The 18,785-nt window shown below is 36.2% G+C and overlaps 3 protein-coding genes and 1 long non-coding RNA gene across 5 annotated transcripts in view; 3 read left to right on the top strand and 1 right to left on the bottom strand.

Moving 5' to 3' along the window:
* Positions 1 to 1,285: 1,285 nt before the first annotated feature.
* Positions 1,286 to 3,801, top strand: LOC132050961 (protein trichome birefringence-like 3). The gene is made up of 6 exons (XM_059442283.1): positions 1,286 to 1,523; positions 1,629 to 1,866; positions 2,006 to 2,177; positions 2,285 to 2,484; positions 3,020 to 3,178; positions 3,281 to 3,801. Exons 1-6 carry the CDS (start codon positions 1,364 to 1,366, stop codon positions 3,612 to 3,614), a joined length of 1,263 nt encoding a protein of 420 aa, XP_059298266.1. The 5' UTR covers positions 1,286 to 1,363; the 3' UTR covers positions 3,615 to 3,801.
* Positions 3,802 to 9,364: 5,563 nt separating this feature from the next.
* Positions 9,365 to 13,431, top strand: LOC132049774 (uncharacterized). 2 transcript variants are annotated; one of them, XM_059440701.1, is made up of 5 exons: positions 9,365 to 9,518; positions 9,700 to 9,788; positions 12,772 to 12,833; positions 12,910 to 12,968; positions 13,051 to 13,431. In XM_059440701.1, the coding sequence occupies exons 2-5, from the start codon at positions 9,709 to 9,711 to the stop codon at positions 13,066 to 13,068; spliced, it is 219 nt and encodes a 72-aa protein (XP_059296684.1). In that variant the 5' UTR covers positions 9,365 to 9,518; positions 9,700 to 9,708; the 3' UTR covers positions 13,069 to 13,431. The 2 variants fall into 2 exon arrangements, with proteins under 2 accessions (XP_059296684.1, XP_059296685.1); XM_059440702.1 differs by lacking the exon at positions 9,365 to 9,518 and adding an exon at positions 9,550 to 9,620.
* LOC132049775 (uncharacterized) lies at positions 9,795 to 12,568 on the top strand. Its single transcript, XR_009413151.1, has 2 exons — positions 9,795 to 11,710; positions 11,768 to 12,568. It is a non-coding gene; the product is annotated as an uncharacterized LOC132049775 (long non-coding RNA).
* Positions 13,432 to 16,201: 2,770 nt separating the features above from the next.
* The window catches only part of LOC132048711 (wall-associated receptor kinase 2-like), a gene marked incomplete at its 5' end in the record, with an annotated part of 98,085 nt that continues 95,501 nt past the window's right edge, over positions 16,202 to 18,785 (bottom strand). The window contains one exon of the mRNA XM_059439407.1: positions 16,202 to 17,777. Within this exon, the coding sequence (XP_059295390.1) occupies positions 16,594 to 17,777 (1,184 nt within the window). The remainder of the gene's footprint in view (positions 17,778 to 18,785) is intronic.

Raw genomic sequence — 18,785 nt, forward strand, 5'->3', positions numbered from 1 at the left:
GTTTGTGTATTTTATTAGAAGTCAACTGGACTTAAGTGTATAACTTAAAACTTTCAATGTTTTTAAAATTATGAAAGTACCCCATTCCCATTTTTCTAAACCCTAATACCAAAAAATAATTGAAAAAGAAAATGAGCGGCCACAATGCCAATTAAAACTTAGAAGCGGCCTTTTTGACAAATCTTCTCGTCTCTCTTTAGCAAATCACTAGCTAATTAGGTATAAATATAATGGCCTAAACAAGTAAAGTAACCAACATTATTTAGCAGTCAACAGTGGAAGTTATGATTACACTCAAAAGATACCACTGAATTATAGTTGAAAAGTTTAAGGATAAAGAGGCATACTTCTTGAAAATGATTATAGTTATAAATAATCAAATCACTGCTACGATTATTTGTTGAAATTACCATACATTAGTTAGGTTTAAAATGTCGTAAGATACCTTGGTACATATATTCTATGTGTTAAGCTGACAATAGGGAGACAGTCCTATATAATTGAATTAGTTTTAGGTTACTCAATCCCACTTATATTATGAACGGTTATCTGTTGTTATTTTTTAATATTTCACATAGCTCATACATTGTTAGTGTAGAGGATTAAACTCTAGTACATATGTCATGGAACCCATACCATTGAATTGTTTGATTGATATGTTGAACCTGCTGTATCAGAAAGATACGCCATTGTGTTAGTTACTGCAAATGCAAGTCATGAGACATGAATATGGGATGATGAAAAGAGAGCTAAAATATACATGCTCTGCAGAAAACCATCCCCACCTACTGCTTAGAGGTTGTTTGGATTGACTTTTTAAAAGCGGCTTGCAAGCTAAAAGTTAAAAGCTATAAGTTGATCCTATCCAACTTTTGACTTTTGGCTTATTTTTATATCTTTTTAGTCTAAAAATAAATGCTTAAAAACACTTTATCTCACTCAAACACCTCAAAAAGTAGAAAAGAACTTAAAAGCCAAAAAACACTTAAAATAAGTCAATCCAAACACCCTCTTAATCTTTTTTCACAAGTCATTTGTAATGTCTGGAAAAAAGGACAGCTTGATACACAAAGTGGTCGGTATTCACGCAGGATCAGAAAAGGCCCGCAAGGGAGTGTAATTCATGAAAAAGCTCAAATTTTGCCATTTCGAACTGGCTATACAAATATTGTGCACCAACCATGCATGACTTCCACTTCACTCCGACTATGAAGGCCCCCCCCCCCCCCCCCGCCCAAAAAAAAAAAAAAATTGTCCTCCAAAAGCTTCTCTGTTTACTTTTAAGCCTTCCAATCACTTAGCCTTGCTTCATCTTGCAGTTAAACTTTTCCATTGTGAATTAGTTCACATCCATCCTTTCACCATGGGATGGACAAAATCTGCCAGAAGAAAACTCTCTTTGCCCATAATCACAACCATCATCTGCACCTTCTTAGCCTTCATTTTTCTCTTGTACACTGAGAGGGTCAGTACTATTTCTTCGGGCTATATTTCGAGGCTTAAGCCTTGTCCCAAAAGAGCAGGTGTACTAGCTAGTTGATTAATTTTGATCCCAATTGCTCACGTTTTTTTTTTTTTTTGGTCGTGCTGATTTTTTTTGTTTTTGTTTTTGTTTCTTGGCTTAATAGATGACAGAGCATTGGAGAGCGATTCAATAGACAATCTAGCAGAAGATACGAATGATTTTGATCCTGATGAATGCAGCGTCAATCATGGAAAATGGGTCTTCAATTCTTCAATTAAGCCATTGTATTCAGACAGGACTTGTCCTTATATTGACAAACAATATTCTTGTATTAAGAATGGCCGAAATGATTCATATTATCTTCACTGGGAATGGCAGCCTGATGACTGCATGTTACCAAGGTTAGCATGTTACTTAAAAATGTGATTTTCAATTCTCTGTTTCATTATGGAAATTACCATATTGCAAGATGAAAAAAATAGTATGATAAATTCTTGGTTCTTGTATCAACTTACGATATTGCAATGACTAAAAATTCAGGTTCAATCCTGAGATCGCTCTCAGAAAGCTTCGAGGAAAGCGACTAATGTTTGTAGGGGATTCACTACAGAGAAATCAATGGGAATCTTTTATTTGTTTGGTTGAATCTGTAATCCCAAAAGGCAAAAAATCTTTGAAACGAGGTCGCGTTCATTCTATATTCAAAGCTAAGGTAGTTCACAATATAACTCAAACATAAAAATCTGGACTTGTTCAAGAATTTTCTTTAAAAACTAAGGGATTGAAGTTGGAAAAATCTGGTTTGCACTTATTTGCCAGGAGTATGATGCAACCATTGAGTTCTATTGGGCACCGTTCTTGGTGGAGTCTAATACAGATATTCCTATTAAAAGTGATCCAAATCAGAGAATCATTAAAGTGGACTCAATTTCCCAGCGTGCCAAACATTGGTTAGGAGCAGACTTCCTTGTTTTCAATACTTATGTTTGGTGGATGAGCGGACTCAAGACCAAGGCACTGTAAGTTCTTCACTTTATACAATTAACTAGACGCGGATCTAGAATATAAAGTTTATGATTCCGATAGAAACCTCAAGTTAATATATAATAATAACTGAGTTCACATTCAAATATTTATAAATATTTAGTGAGTATTTCAATGCATATACATGGTTTGAGAAAAAGTTACTGCGTCAATCGAATACGCAAGCAACACTCTCAATCCGCTATTATAACGGCAGAGTTAGAAATTCTAACAAGGGGATTAAAGAAAAAATTGAATATCACAGCTAGAATTTGAAACTACAAGTTCGCCAAATAAACACAAAAGCGTTTTTGAGCCGAACCCTTACCACCAAACTAAAAGTTTTAATTACCACCAAACTAAAAGTTTTAATTGCGTCAGGGGCTCGACAACTTATTTATATACATAAGGAAAAAATCAATTATATGTACAGTATAATTTTCAAGTGAACTATATTTAATCAAACCCTCTTCGGTAAGAAAAATTTCTACTTGGCATTGCATATGTTCTAAAGCCATAAAAAAAATACAGATGGGGCGAATTCGAAAACGGAGAAGAAGGTTATGAAGAATTAGATATAGCAACTTCTTACAGAGTAGCATTAAGGACATGGGCAAATTGGATTGATTCAACAATTGATCCCCAAAAAACACGGGTTTTTTTCACTACAATGTCCCCTTCACACCAAAAGTAAGTTATTATGCCAAATAAACACATTCAATTTCTTAATAAATCGCGTTACAATCTTATTGAACTTAAACTCATTGAATCTTTTGCTGCTCATTTATTCAGGAATAAAGAATGGGGGAACGTAAACGGGATAAGGTGCTTCAACGAGACGAGACCAGTGACGAAGAAGGGTCACTGGGGAACTGGTTCAAACAAAGAGATGATGAAGGTTGTTGCTAGTATTATGGGCAGGATGAAAGTTCCTGTTACTGTCCTTAATATAACACAACTATCTGAGTATAGAATCGATGCGCATACGTCGATTTATGGTGAATTGCAAGGCAAATTGTTAACGGATGAGCAAAGAGCAGATCCATTGCATTTTGCAGATTGTATACATTGGTGCTTGCCTGGAGTTCCTGATACTTGGAATCAGCTACTTTTTGCATATTTGTAGCCCCAAAAATGTAATGCTAAAGTCTAAACAGACTTGAAATGATCCTTCGTGAGTAATTTTCCCCCCCTGTAAACCAACAACAAATACAAAGTGCATGGGTTGTCGTTGACATCCCCCCTTTTTTTTTTTTTTTTTTTTTTTTTTTTGGTAACACACGTTGAATCAATATGCAAAGTTAATTGATTTCCCGAATAATCTTCCATAATTGAATTTTAAAATATAAAGTGTAGAGTTTTAATGAGTAGGTAGACATGGGCCGGAGTTTGAACTTTATGAGTTATAAATTCAAGAATAGCAATATCAAGTTGTAGAAACTACACAATCTTGACTTATCCCATTCATTCACCAAGAGAGAATATATATAGGATATAATAATCTTGAACTCTAGGATCTCTCCGCATCATAGTGAAACAAGGAAACTAAGATCCTAGTGAAACAAGGAAACTAACTAATATATGGTAAGTATCTCCCTACAAATATGCTACCAAATAATATCAAATAATACAAAGATATTATACCGCAATACCCCCCCTCAAGTTGGAGCACGGGAATCAAAAATGCCCAACTTGGAAAGCAAGAAGTCAAACTGAGTTTTGCCGAGAGATTTGGTAAAAATGTCCGCCAATTGTGAAGATGTTGACACGTGTGACGGAGAAATCAAACCTTTTTTAATTGCATCACGAACAAAGTGACGATTACCTCAATGTTTTGTTCGTTCATGGAAAAGATTTTTTGATGTGAAAAATTGATACAACTATCACAAAACAATTTGATCGCCTTGGGATGTTGTATACCTAAAAAGCAAAAATAACTCGCAGTGTCCATGGACCTATAACCACAAGATCTAGAAAGCGTGCGTTCTTTGTCTTCCAAGATACGGGAGATTGACCTAGAAATACTAGCCAAGCTCGTCAACGAACGACGATAAGCGGACAAGCCGCCCAATCGAATCACACTTTATTTTAAGTTTTGACGTAACAAAATTCCCGTCCCAACGTGCCTTTCAAATAACGGCGTAAGGTCGCTTCTCAATGTTTGGGTTCTTGCATGAATTGAGACAAAATATGAAAAATATGCCAAGTCCTGGCCGAGTGACCCCCAAATAAATCAAACGCCCGACTAATGGTGCACGGTACCTGGATCCGACAACAAATCTCCATTTGCAAGACCAAGTTTATGATTTTGCTCGATAGGGAACCCACTTGGCTTTGCACCTAACAATCTCGCAGAGATAATATCAAGCTATTTCATTGACAAAAACAACCTCAAACTACGAGCTACTTGTGACTGTAAAAAGTATTTAAGAGACCCAAGGTCTTTCATTTTGAAACAATCACTCAAATAGCTTTGAAATTATTTTTTGAATAAATAAGATCATCAACATAAAAAGATAAAAATATTCCTTTGAAATGTAAAAAAGAGAATAATCGAATAAGATTGAAGGAAAGCCCTTTCTAGCCACCAATTTTGCAAACCAACATTGGGCCTCCCGTTTCAACCCATACAAATGATTTGCGCAAATGACACACCAACGTAGGATCGGACTTTCAAACTCGTCTGTTTCATACACCTCTCATCAAGGTCACCATGTAAAAAGGTATTATGAACATCCATTTGGTGAAGTTCCCAATTTTTGGATTGATGGCTAGAATTTCCATCTTGGCAACCGGAGAAAAAGTTTCATTATAGTCAATCCCCGCTTGTTGATGATTTCCCAACACAACCAAGCGCGATTTGATTCTCTTGTGTGACAAAAACTTGGTCTTGTTATTGATTACCTGCTTTCTTCCCGGAGAGGAAGATGTTCCAAAAGTCCATTTCATTGTCTTCCAATGTTCTGTATCTCTTATTTGTTTTTTATCTCCAACCTTCGTGTTTCATATTCTTAAGGTCTTAGGATCCTTACCCGAAATAATACCAGAAACTTACGGAGGAAAAATTTCACAATTAATATATGTTCAAAGGATGGAGTAACGAGGATTGATTGTTAACCGGAGTTGTAGGAGACGGACCAACAGTGTGTCACATAATTTATTTATTTGCTTTTTGGATATTTTCTCCCGAAAACCATTTGTTTATTTAGATTTGGGTATTTTCGAGGCCGGGGTTCCCGGGTGAAATTTTTGGTGCAAAACAAGCCGCCCGGCCTCGGCAAATAGAATGGCGGGATTCCTAAAGATGGGAAAAGGTGGTACGTTGCATTCTTGGTCTATTTGGAGCCGGCGGCGGCTTTACCCAAAATGGTCTCATATATCAACTTCACCCCTAATTCATCCCCGTACACCGTTGAAAATCACGATCAATTTAAACACTCTTAAAAAAAACGAGACGAAATATTAACATCTTGCGACAAGCAAAAGCAAACAAATCCTCCACTACTTTACATCACGTAGAGACAAAAAATTCCTTCGTATCTAGGTCAAACAACCGCCACCCCTTCTTACCAAATGGATATCCCACAAACAAACACTTTTGGGCTCCGACTAGCAAATTTGTCACCCAGAGTTTTTTGATTATGAGCAAAGCACAAACACCCAAAAGTACGAATAGCATCAAAAGAAAGAGGTTTATTGAATAAAATTTCAAAAGGCGTTTTATTTTCCAATTTGGGTGTGGGGGTACGATTTATGAGATGAGATGCAACAAGAACACATTCACCCCAGAAAAAAATCTTGAAATCTTAGAGTCCCTCAACATTCAACACATGTTTATGCTTCCTCTCTACTCTCCCCGTTTGAGTACCCCATAGGGGTTTGAAATAAAATACCGAATTTGAAATAATCGATCAAACAATTAAATTCGGTACCATTATCACTTTGTACAACTTTAATTGTGTGATTAAAGGCGATCAACCATAGTAACAAAAGCCATAAACATCGAAAACACTTCGTTTTATCAACCAACAAGTAAATCCAAACAACTCGGAAAAATCATCAACAATTGTTAAAAAATAACGAGCTCCACGGGGAAACATGGCGATACCCCCCACAAATCACAATGTATTTTCTCAAATATTCTAGATGCTTTATTATCACTTAAAGGAAATTTGTCTCTAGGATGCTTAGCACGTAAACACACTTCACAATCCTTTGCTAAACTACTCTTATCACTACGGACATAAGCAACTTTACTACTCTCTCGGAAGGATGCCCCAATCATCGATGCCACAATTCCAATGCGGACGTTGCCACGACGGTAGACACATGTTGCCCACGTCGGGTTTGCTAAAATAGTATAGTCGTCCCTCTAACTCCCGTTCCAATCGGCTCTATTTGGGTCCGAATAGCACCCATAAGAATTAAAAGAGACAATAGTATGTAAATTATCCATTATGGGGAACGGAGAGTAAGTTGCAACGTAAATAAGGCGCGTAAAGGACATGATGTAAGGTGATTTTATCCGAACAAACAACCTTCCAAAGAAGCAAGCACTTGTCACCATTAGGCAAACCAACAGGACAATCAGTGATGGACATCAAACAACCAAGATTTCTCATAGGTAACATGATGAATAGCACCGGTGTCAATAATCCAAGAAAAAACATCAAACTTACCAAAGCGATTTTCCGGAAGGATTACCAAAAATCCCGTAATAGCCTTCCGTTGATAAAGAAAACCGACCCATGGAAGTTATTTGATGCGGTTGTTACACAATTTGCCACGGGCGAAGGCGTGGAGATGCTGCCGGGCGTGGCAGTTGCACGCCCCAAGCCACGACCTCGACCAGCGGAAGATAGCCTTCCATTCTTTTCAGTCCACCCTTCAGGATAACCCACGATGTCATAACACTTACTAACATCACGACCACGCTTCGGCAACGAGAGCACACGCAGCGACAACACTTTTCGATCACATGTCCTACCTTCTTAAAGTGAGCACACGGGACGATCTTGATTGTTTAACCACGACCCGTTTTTTAGCACGAACCGCAAATCCAAGAGCCTCGGTCGCCGTGTCTCGGATTCTTGTTTGGCCGTACGAACACGCTCCTCTTGAATCACAACCGATAAGCCCTATCAAGACTTGGTAACGGATACCCGAGACAATATATTAGTCCGCAACGAAGAGTAATACTCGAATACAAACCCATCGTAAAATTATGAAGTTTAGATTGCTCACGACGAACCTCATGTAAACGATCCGCGTACAACTAGCAACAAGTACAAGAAATCCTCATGATGATCCAATTCTTGCCATAGAGCATGTAATTTTTCGTAATATACGGACACGACATGGTTTTTTTTTTGACATTTAGCCGGGAAGACCGAAGCCGTTGAATTCGTGGTCCATTAAGGCGAACCTTAAGGTGATGGTTTGACCTCTAAATTTTGACAAGGAAGATTTGTCATCGGCAATGGTATTTGTGATCCAAGAAATTAACATGGCGTTAATTGCCCAATCGGACTTTATACAAGGAGGCCGCTAAGTTCGGTGATAGTCGTCCAAGAACTCAAATTTACGGCGTGCCTCCAACGCCGTTTGTATTCGGCGCCCATTCATCAAAATTGTCGCCCGTGAAACGAGTAGGCGTGATATAGTCCGGGTCGGTCTTGAGAAAATAGGGAGAATTAGACTCAATTTTGGGTGGTGGTTTTTTTTTTACGTCGTCGCGGCCATGGAAATTTACGACGAAGAAAAAAAAAACGTGTAGCCGATACCATGTAGAAACTACACAATCTTGACTTGTCCCATTCATTCACCAAGAGAGAATATATATAGGATACAATAATCTTGAACCCTAGGATCTCTCCAGATCCTAGTGAAACAAGAAAACTAAGATCCTAGTGAAACAAGGAAACTAACTAATATATGGTAAGTATCTCCCTACAAATATGCTACCAAATAATATCAAATAATACAAAGATATTATACCGCAATACAAGTGTTAGCCTTGGGTTCTAACTTTAATTTTTGTACACATCTATTCAATGTCTTAATATAAATACAAAATTTGAACTAAAATTACTGGTTCAACCCAACTCGTGCATTGACTTCTAGCTCCGCCCTAGTAGTAGGTGTTTGGACATGAGACAGTTATATTTGAAAAAAGTAGCATTTGAAGTTAAGTTGAAAAAGGGTATTTGACAGTTGAAATTGTATTTGGACATGCATTTCACTTGAAAAAATAGTAAAGTATTGTGAGTGTGAGGGATATCTTTTTTAGTTGAAAAACTGATTCAATTTTTTTTTTTTTTTTTAAATCAAGTTTGGAGTGAAAAATTGATACAACATCTAATAAGTTTTTGAGAAATTGCTCTTAGGAAAAAAGCAAAAATAATTCATGTCCAAGCAGCCCATAGACCGATCTGGCAGAACAACTCAAAAGATAAATAAGTATCGTTAATATCGTTCCAAGCTCGAAGTACCATTTGTACAGTGTCTTTCTACACTTTATTTTAAGTTTTGAGTTAGATATTCAAACTATTTCACAAGGCAAAAGGCTTTTGTTGAAACCTTAAATTAACTTACTTGAAAACTTATGAAGAGTAAGCACTAGGTCTTAGCAGCCCGATGCACATAGGATCAGAATAAAGGCCGCACCTCAAACGATGTGATGTAAACATCCAAAAAACGCAAATATTAATAGCTATTTCCACACCTCAAACTCGTGTGACCTAGTAACCACCAAGCTATATTTTTTGTTTATCTGACTAGCATTGTAATTATTTTTTGAATAAATATGCAACTTTCCAAAACCAAAAAAAAACACTTAGATGGATTACCGACTCCAAGTCCATCTAGCCATCTCTGAAAGCCAGTCAATATTGGGCCTCCCTACCACGGCCCACAATAAAAGAGTTCTTCTTCTTCTCGTCTGTTTACCAAGTTGCAAGTCCTTAGGTATCTCGAACCTTCCACAACTCGACATCCTAATTTTGCTGATTCAATTTCCTTGTTCCCTAAGGTACAACTTTCATTCTACTACATCCATTCATTCACTTACGTTTTGATTCTCTTGTTTAAATCTGTTATTCGATCTGTTAAGTTCCCAAATCTGAACAAAAACGTAAATTTCATATCTTTTCAATAGTTCTGTATTTATTTGTTTTTTATTTACCTTTTTCTTATTCGTATAAACGTTGTAGAAATCAACCATGGCTGGAGGAACAAACTTTCTTCATAGGGTTATTTCTTATGTAGCCAACGAATTAATCGTCAACGGACTCGCCAACAGGTAATGTAATTTATTATTTGCTTTTTGTTTATTTTCTTCTCTTATTTGTTTATTTAGATTTGGGTATTTTCGAGGAAGGGTGAAATTTTTAGTCCTGGAACAAGATTTATTCAAATAGAATGGAGTGGATTATAAAGATGGGAAAATAACATTCTATGTCTATTTGGAGAAAATATTTACCCAAAATGGTCCATATTTCTAATATTACCCGAATTTGGTGTATAATGTTGTGTATCATGTGTATAAACACTGTTGCAAAAAAAAATGTTGGCTATGCGGATGTAAATTAAAAAATATGGCTATGTTGGATGTAATATTTTATGTTGGATTGTTTATCGTTGAAATTATTGATCTATCCATATGTGAAGCCGAATTTAACTAGTTTGGGAGCGAGACATATTGGCCCTTTTTGCTAGGCATTTTTAGTTGTAACATATTCTATCGATGATTAATCAACTCGAAAGCTTCTTCTGTAATTTGCCTGATTTACCGATTAAAAAACTAATCTTTGCACTTTTCCAAGCTTTGCTCCTGTTTGGCCATAGATTCTGAATTTGAAACTTTAAACTTGAAAATTTGAGTTTTTGAAGTTGTGATTTTTAGAACTTAAAGTTGTGTTTGGACATACATTTTACTTGCAAAAAAATTTGAAGTTTTGTAAGTGGAAGTGAAATTTCTCCCAAAACAGACCAGTTTTTGGAATTTGAAAGTATTTTGAAGATAAATTTTCATACGATGATCAAATTTCATTGCCAAACATATATTTAAAGATAAATGATTACAATATGATCCAAAATCTATGACCAAACGCCAGCTAAGTTATACAGAAGTTGACCAAAACAAATCTTAGTTCAATATAAGGATTAAGAAAGTCGTCATTGTGAATAAGGTACAATTAATCTTACCTGGGGAGACCTGTTAAAATGTTGGGGACCTAGCTTGGGATTTGTCTTTTGTGTTTGGCAGCAATTCATGAATATACTTAAGTTTTTTTTTAATAGTTCCTGAGTAGGCTTGTGATTAGGAGTGGCAAACGGACGGTTTAGATCGGATATGGGCGGGTAAATGGGTTTAATTAAAACTGGATAAAATACCCGATCCGCCCATAATTAATATGGATAATGAATGGGGTAATCGATGGATAATATGGACATATTGTCTATGTTGCTCAGGCTCTTCAAAAATGTCAACGGGTGCGTGTCGGATTCTCCAAAAGTAGTGTATTTTTGGAGAATCCGACACGGGTACGGCATCAAAAGTGAAGAGTCCGCGCAACTTAGCATATTATCCATGGTCAGATGAGGAGATGAGGACACAAGCTGAAAGCCAAAATACGAATAGATTCCTAGAAAGCAAGAACTCATGAAAAATAACAAGCAGCCAAATGGGTATTGATAATGTGGATATCCATTTTTAGTGGATAATATGGATAATATCCATATTTGATCCATTTTTAAATGGTCAATTATCCAACCCATATTTAATGAGTCAGTGTTTTTCTAAAACCATTTTGCCAGCCCTACTTGTGATGGTACGAAATGCTATTTTAGCATAGCTGCATCCATGTTATCTCCTGAATTTCACAGCACTTGTTTGATGCACGCATGCCAATGACAACTCTATAGCCTTGAAAAGCCAATGCTTTTGCAACATAATCTCATTGACCAAGGCTATTACTTCATTTTACTTTATATCATTAGGGTTGTGCGCAATTTTACATAATTTATGTTTACTATGTTTGTGTTTGCCAATTATGAGTTGGGCGTTTTATCACTTCAGCCATGGATGCTTATCGTGGAACTGGAACCTGTACATGGCGAATAACTAAATTTCAATTGAAATGAAGTCGTTAGGATAAATTGATGCAATTTAGAAGGAATCAATGAGATGACATCAATTCAAATCCTGGTTTTCCGAGGCATGTTACCTTCTCAAAAAAAAAAAAAAAAAAAAAAAAAAAAAAAAAAACCCTAATTGAGAGATGAAAAATCCTTACATTTCTTGGACTCATGGACCGAATTCAATTTAGTGGATACTTCATTCACGTTTTTTTCTTCCACTTAGGCGTTTTCTAAAATTCTTTGACCCTCGAAATTGGAGTATCCTACTTTCACGCTATTCACCAAGCAATGTTTCACGATCAGGGATGTAATGTTTGTTTCGGTACCTTTCATCTTCACTATGAAGTGCAAGCTTGCCAATGATGACTTTGTAGGCTTGTAATGATTGTGAAGAAGATGGAAATCTAAAATCAACATATACAATGGACTTCGGCTACTTGGTTGTCTTCTTAGCTCTAAGTTATCTTTGCTTTTATTTTATTAAGAAAGATCACTTTTTTAAACTATTCATATTGTTGCTAATATTTTTGCAGTGTGCTGGCTAGAGAGAAAGATTTCCTTTCCTTCAAATTAAGTTGTGACTTGTGTGTTCCTTTTTGTTTGTCACATCTTGGATTCTCATACTATAGTGTGTAAAGGAGACGAAGAAAATCTTTTGGCTTATATATGCTATTGCAAACAAATGAAAAGATAAAAAAGAGTTTCGTGCAGCTTTAATTATTCAAAGCATTCAGAATCCATTAAATTATTGTTGTATTACTGGTGTAGCTTTGTAGACAAGTGATAGCTTTCACGCTTATGTTCTGACTGCTACCTTGTAGATACCCTCGTTGGTATAAGATTGTTGACAAAGTTAAAGTGATGCTGTTTGCCAGGAATTAATTTTTTAGGAGAGTTTGGAATTACTTCTTCATGTGACAGCTATTAAAAAAACAAAAACTACATCATACTATGTTTCTGGTTAAAAGGAGAAACTGTTCCTATGTCAAGTGGAAACATATCTTTCTGGTCCCATGGGGAAACTAGTGTTTTTTTGGGATGTCTGTCTACTATCTTTCTTTCAGTAGTATGAGGCTTGAGATATTATACTATAATGGTCTTCAGAATATGCCCACTAATTTGTATCTTTCTTTACGTTTCAGCCCTGGTTTTCAAAGATTTGCAGTAAGGACCTCAAGGAGAATGGAAGATCTATCTAAAATGGGTAACTAATATACCATCTCTTCCTGATATTAGTCAAGTTTTCAGGCTGTTCTGAGCATCTGTTTTCGTACTTGCAGCTGACCAGAAGAAGCGAGAAATTGCTGACCAGATCAAGGATGCGTCCAAAAACTTTGAGGTTTTAACTGCAGAACTTTTAAAAGTAATTATAATGAGTCTCGAACTAATAATTAATTTACTAACTGATAATTTTTTTGCAGTCTTTCAAGAACCAGTGATTTGGAAGCAAAGATGTAAGGATGTACAGAGTTTGCTTTTTCCTCCCAAACAATATTTTGAAGAAAATTGAGTCCTTGTTGCTGTGTGATTATGATGCCTCGAGGGTAATTGCAGCTCTGTAATGCGGCTGTTGTTGCATATGGTGGTTTAGAGGTGATCTCAGCAGTATGTCATAATTATGTTGCATTGTATGTGTTACTTGTTTTCCCATGTTTGTCACTTTTGTGATGTGTTTTTGGAAGTCGCTTGGATCTCCCCTAGGGGATACCATTGTCAATTTCGAATCATGTCTTTATAAAGCATGTGAAATAAATGTACTTTTTCCATTTAATATAGTCAAGCATACAGGATGGGATGTATTATGACTGTTTTTCAAATATTCAAAAAGAGTAGCCAGAGTTTGAACAGAATAACTTGGTCTTATTTTCCTTGTCCAAAACATTTATGCCTCAAGTATTGCCTAGATAACATTTTCCCCAGTTATTTACATAACAGATTTATTTGATGAATACATATAAGAAATTATTGATTATATTGATGTTTTTCCGAGCGTTCAATGGGCATTCTCTTTGGTTTTTGTGTTTCTCGTATACATAGCTTTTTCCTATGTCACTAAAAGAACAGGACTTCATTACATGCAGCCATTCTGCTGTTTGGAGATACTGTATTTAAAAAAGAAAGTGCTCCAAAAACTAACAACAACATAGAAATCGAATTGGGATTAAACAAATTAACGAAAGATCGATTCAAGAGAAAGAATGGCAAAAAAGGTTATAAAAAATTTAAAGTAGTAAGGGAATGAAATAATGGAAAAATTTCGTAGCTATCGGATGAATAAAAAAATTGAAGTACAAGAAATAATAGATTGTAGCATAAAACAAAGGACAAGAAATTATGGGACAAAACTACGACTACTAGTCTACTAGTGAAAAAGGGTTGCTGCTCAATCTCCTATCTATGGTGAATTTGTTCAACCTCTATGAAATCGAGTATCTCTACGCACCGGAGCATTGTGTCTCTCCTGCTCCAAAAACTAAGCTGAGTCGAATTGGGATTACAAATGAACATGTTATAAAAAATATTTGGGATTGTGGACAATTTTATCTTTAATGTAGAGGAGAGGCACATAGTTTGCTGCTCAAACTATGGTGAATTTGTTCAAGTGTTGAGTACTTACTTTCTTTGGATTAGTTCCCCTTTTTGGCCTACATGTAAAAGTTAGCCACAGTTCCCAAAAGATATAGTAATATCACCATTCTTCACTTTTTAATTAAAAAAGATACATTTTTGGCGATAACCTTCTATTGTTGCAACTTTGAACTATCAACGCCCTACTCACACTCTAGGGCTTCACCTCCTCCACCACCAACCGCCTCAGCACAGCCGGAGGATCAAAATAAGGACAATACAAGACTCAAAACAAGATGCATGGTTGTCCGTTTGCTATGGAGGCTCAAGGTAATGTGTGATACTATATTTTTTTTTAGGGGGTGTCGAAGTATAGGATGTGAAGTAAACGGGAGTTCAACTGTGATTTTGGTGATGGTGTTAAAATGGTGATGTGTATGGTAGAGGGATGTCCCTTGTCTGAGAAAATGTAGTGCATGTATATGTGAAGAATTGAAATGGAAAATGTATATGTTTATTTAAAGGAATCAGAATGAGGTTACTTAGTTCAAACATCAGATCAATGTTTGAAGTTTAGTTGTATTAGATTAATCTTCAGACCACTCATTTGAAGTTCAGTTGTAATAGTTGAGTGGACTCAAAAATTAGTTGTCATTTAATGAAGGTTTTTGCCCATGTGGGCACTCCTTTGCATAAACTGTGCATTAGATTGAGTATTGTCTAGCCTTTGTAATATCCTGCAAGCTCAGACAGCTTATTGTTGACATGAGGAGCATCACTACATTTTGTGGCATCTCTTGGACCTTCTAAGAATTTCGGGAAGAACAATGGAGGGGGTGGGGGAATTGGGGTGGGGGGGGGGGGGGAGGGGGATGACATGGAGCTAGTTTTGATAGATTACTTTATAGTCAATACAATAGGGAACTCAACTTGTTTGAGACTAAGATATAGTATCTGTTGGTGTTTGAATGCGAAAACTAGAGTCCCTCAAAGCTAATAACAAAATCCAAATAATAGGAATATCGTTTAAAAAAAAATGGATTTTAGGCCTAATTCAGCCCCAAAAGCTAGATCATGAGAGAAGATTGTCCAAGACCATATAACCCATTCCTTTTTCATCCAACGTAGCTTACCTCACGCCCAGGGCTGTCCGATACCACATTAAAGAAATGAATTTTGAGCTTAACTTAACCCTAAAAACTAGCTCATGAGAGGATGATTGTCTAAGACCTTATAAGGAGACCACCCATCATTTTTTCATCCGATGTGGGACCCTTCAACAAATATGTTTGCTTCCTTTGAGGTTTTCATTGCAGCTTTGCCAGTGCCACTCAGGTGTAGTGCATTCTTGGCTGGATGTAGCCTGGCAGCTTATAGTCTTTAATAAAAGCTGCATGGTCAGTCAATATGCAGACTTTTATTTGATCAATTTAAAACATTAGGCAATAATACCAGTACTGAATGGTAAGCAGAGACCTTTAGTTGAAGAAGTTCATAATTGACGTTTGAATGGGAAATGCCTTCAACATTTTCTTGGAAGGAAATATCAAATAAATGATATTAAAAGAGGCTTCCTCAGATCTGAAGATAGGTAGTGCAGATATTTATTATATAATTCTTTTAAGACAAATGTAGAGTTTGAACCAAAAGATATTGGGTTCTGCCGAATCCATACTTTCTATTACCTCCACCTCTGCATGTGGACCCATTTGAAATCTGTACAATAATTAGAAAAAGAAATGGTAAAGACGGGCGGAGCTAGTAAGGGTCAATCCGAACCCCCTTCGGCAAAAAATTACACAATATATGTAAGTTTAAAATTATTTTTTGTGTGTGTATAGTAGATGTTAAACTCCTTTGACTTGTTCGCGTGTTTACTTCATCTTTTTGAACCTTAGTAAAAATTCTAGCTCCGCCACTGGGTAAAGATACAAATTTACTTCATGTAGTATATAATATTTCCTCTTTGGGCCAATACATAATCTTAAGAAATCAACATCGGCGTCTTTGATTTGTGACTTTGTTTCTAGGTAAATTCTTATTTGCATTGAGTGTTTATATCAAATCAATTTAACAAAGCATGGTTAAGTAATTTAATAAAGTGAAAATATGAATTAATTAACCAGAGTTGATTGCGAAAAGTCTATGTGCAAACGCATATCACACATATATTAATGTGGTGCCGGTTTGAATTAAGTTTTTACTTGTTTCTGCACTTTTTTCAATACCATAAGTTGATGGACTGAGAGTGACTCAAATGCTAGCTTTCTGGGAAAAGCAACTGTATTCATTATTTTACATCTTCAAATCAACCCGAGGAAAGGAACCTACAATTAAAATGGAAGAAACACATATAGCTAGGGATCAGGAGGAGTACCTGACAATTTTACATGTCATTATCTAGGATATAATATACTGGATATGTACTCTTCTGAGAAATTGATGGTATTTGCATTGGAATTCGTTGAAACAGGGTGGAGATTTGATAATTCATGCTGATCATTCTCTTCCTGTCCATGTTGATTAGACCAAGGCATTCCAGTTAACTTCATCAAACCTTCAATTTCAGTAGCCACTTCCTTCATCGTAGGCCTATCTCCTCCATGCAATTGAAGACAACTCTTCACTAGCTCAGCCATCTTTTGAAGTTGCTCAAGATTCCCTTCTCGCAAAACAGGACGATCAAGAATTTGAAGTAAGCAGTTGTTATTCACGGACAAAAGAAAATGATCAGCCAAATTCTTTGGTTCATCGTTTCTAGCTCTAATAATAGGTTTCAATCCCGTTAGAATTTCTGCCAGAACTACTCCAAAGCTGTAAACATCACTTTTTTCCGTCAGTTGACTTGTGCGAAAATATTCAGGATCCAAGTACCCGAATGTCCCTTGAACTAATGTAGCCACATGTGTTTGATCTAGAGGAATTAACCTTGAAGCTCCAAAATCTGCCACTTTAGCTGTGTAAACACTATCTAACAATATGTTGGCAGACTTAATGTCCCTATGAATTATAGGCATGGATGTAAATGAATGAAGGTAAGCAAGTGTAGTGGCTATCTCTGCTGCAATCCTCAAACGATGTTGCCAAGTTAACCAACCCCCTCCACGTTTGTTGTGAATGTGCTCGTAAAGAGTTCCTTCAGAGACATACTCATAAACCAACAAAGGAACTTCATCTTCCAAACAAAACCCAAAGAGCCTCACCACGTTTCGATGGTTGATTTGAGTGAGAATAATCACCTCATTGATAAACTGTTCAATTTGACTCTCGTCCACAATTCTAGATCTTTTAATGGCAACTATGCGATTATCACGTAAAACACCTCTATATACAATCCCATTGCCACCACGACCAAGAATTCTGTCATTGGCATAATTGTTTGTGGCTTTCTTAAGCTCCTCAGCTGTAAAAGTTTTTGTTGCTTCCACACCGCCCTCTTTAGTGGAGATTCTACGCTTCAATAATAAACCGCCATTTTGTTGGAAGAACTTCTCCCTGGCTTTGATCAACTTTCTTTTCTTGATGCTGAAATAGAGCCAAGTTATCCCAACCACTAGGGATATAAAGCCGACTCCCATACCTGTGTAAATGCAATTCCTAGTTAGTAGAGTTGAACTTTCATTGTCTTTTACAATTCAAAAGTAATGATTGGACACTGTTAAAACTTGAATCTAAACTCGCGGAATTGAAGAATGAAGAAGAGAAAAGAGGAGAGGAGAAGTGGAGAGAACATTTTCTGCCTCTCTCTGCAAAAATGAAAAAAGGTGAGTATACAAAATACTATTTCCTAAGTTATTTATATGGCCGTCCTAACCGACCCACTCAGCTAAAACTAATTGACCAGTCACAGCCAAGCTTCTAATAAACGAACTACCTGTTTTAACTCCCTAACTAACTTGTGTTGTACAACAGTACAATTAACTGACTGTACAGCTGTACTAATTCTAACAGGCGTATTCATTTTTACTATTGAATGTATATGCTAACAGCTTGGTGTTCCAAGTGGCTTGTTTCAGACTCATAAAAGAAAGTTCTGTATCATTCAAAAATAGTCTCGACCTGTGAAAATTGTTGAGTAAATCTTGGTCTTAGATCAAATCATCATATGAAAAATATGGAGTTTCGTATTTTGGTAATAAAAACAGACAACATTATGGGAAAACAAAAATACTGCTCCGCCATATGTTTTGTACGTGTATGAAAACAAAAAACATTAAATACCAAATTTTGGTTAAATAAGAAAACTTTGCAAAATAGTTTGAAATGAAGTGGAAAAAAAAACATTCAATAAATTATGGAGTGATCCAGGCTTCCCAGTCATTTTTTAGCATGGAAAATAAAACTAGTAGTTAGTAGTAGTATTTGTTTTTGTGGTTATGAAATTTTTTCGAGATATTTACCTAGAGAGAACTTGATCCATGGGAACTGAGAGTAGGGAGCAATACATAAACCACGACCATTGTTTTTGCGATCATCGATATATCCATTTAATGGACAAGAACAATAGAAACTCCTAATTAGTGATATGCAATAAAAAAGAACGTCATACTTCCTAATTAGTCATTTTCTAGCATGGTAAAGTAATACT

Source organism: Lycium ferocissimum, chromosome 3 (assembly GCF_029784015.1).
Source record: "Lycium ferocissimum isolate CSIRO_LF1 chromosome 3, AGI_CSIRO_Lferr_CH_V1, whole genome shotgun sequence".
Lineage (NCBI taxonomy): Eukaryota > Viridiplantae > Streptophyta > Magnoliopsida > Solanales > Solanaceae > Lycium > Lycium ferocissimum.

Bases quoted from the DNA above. Each gene is read 5' to 3' on its own strand.
- LOC132050961 (XM_059442283.1), top strand. From the start codon at position 1,364: ATGGGATGGACAAAATCTGCCAGAAGAAAACTCTCTTTGCCCATAATC. The intron at 2,485-3,019 runs GTAAGTTCTTCA...AAAAAAATACAG, and splicing joins GGACTCAAGACCAAGGCACT to ATGGGGCGAATTCGAAAACG. The intron at 3,179-3,280 runs GTAAGTTATTAT...TCATTTATTCAG, and splicing joins ATGTCCCCTTCACACCAAAA to GAATAAAGAATGGGGGAACG.
- LOC132049774 (XM_059440701.1), top strand. From the start codon at position 9,709: ATGGCTGGAGGAACAAACTTTCTTCATAGGGTTATTTCTTATGTAGCC. The intron at 9,789-12,771 runs GTAATGTAATTT...TTTACGTTTCAG, and splicing joins GTCAACGGACTCGCCAACAG to CCCTGGTTTTCAAAGATTTG. The intron at 12,834-12,909 runs GTAACTAATATA...TCGTACTTGCAG, and splicing joins GGAAGATCTATCTAAAATGG to CTGACCAGAAGAAGCGAGAA.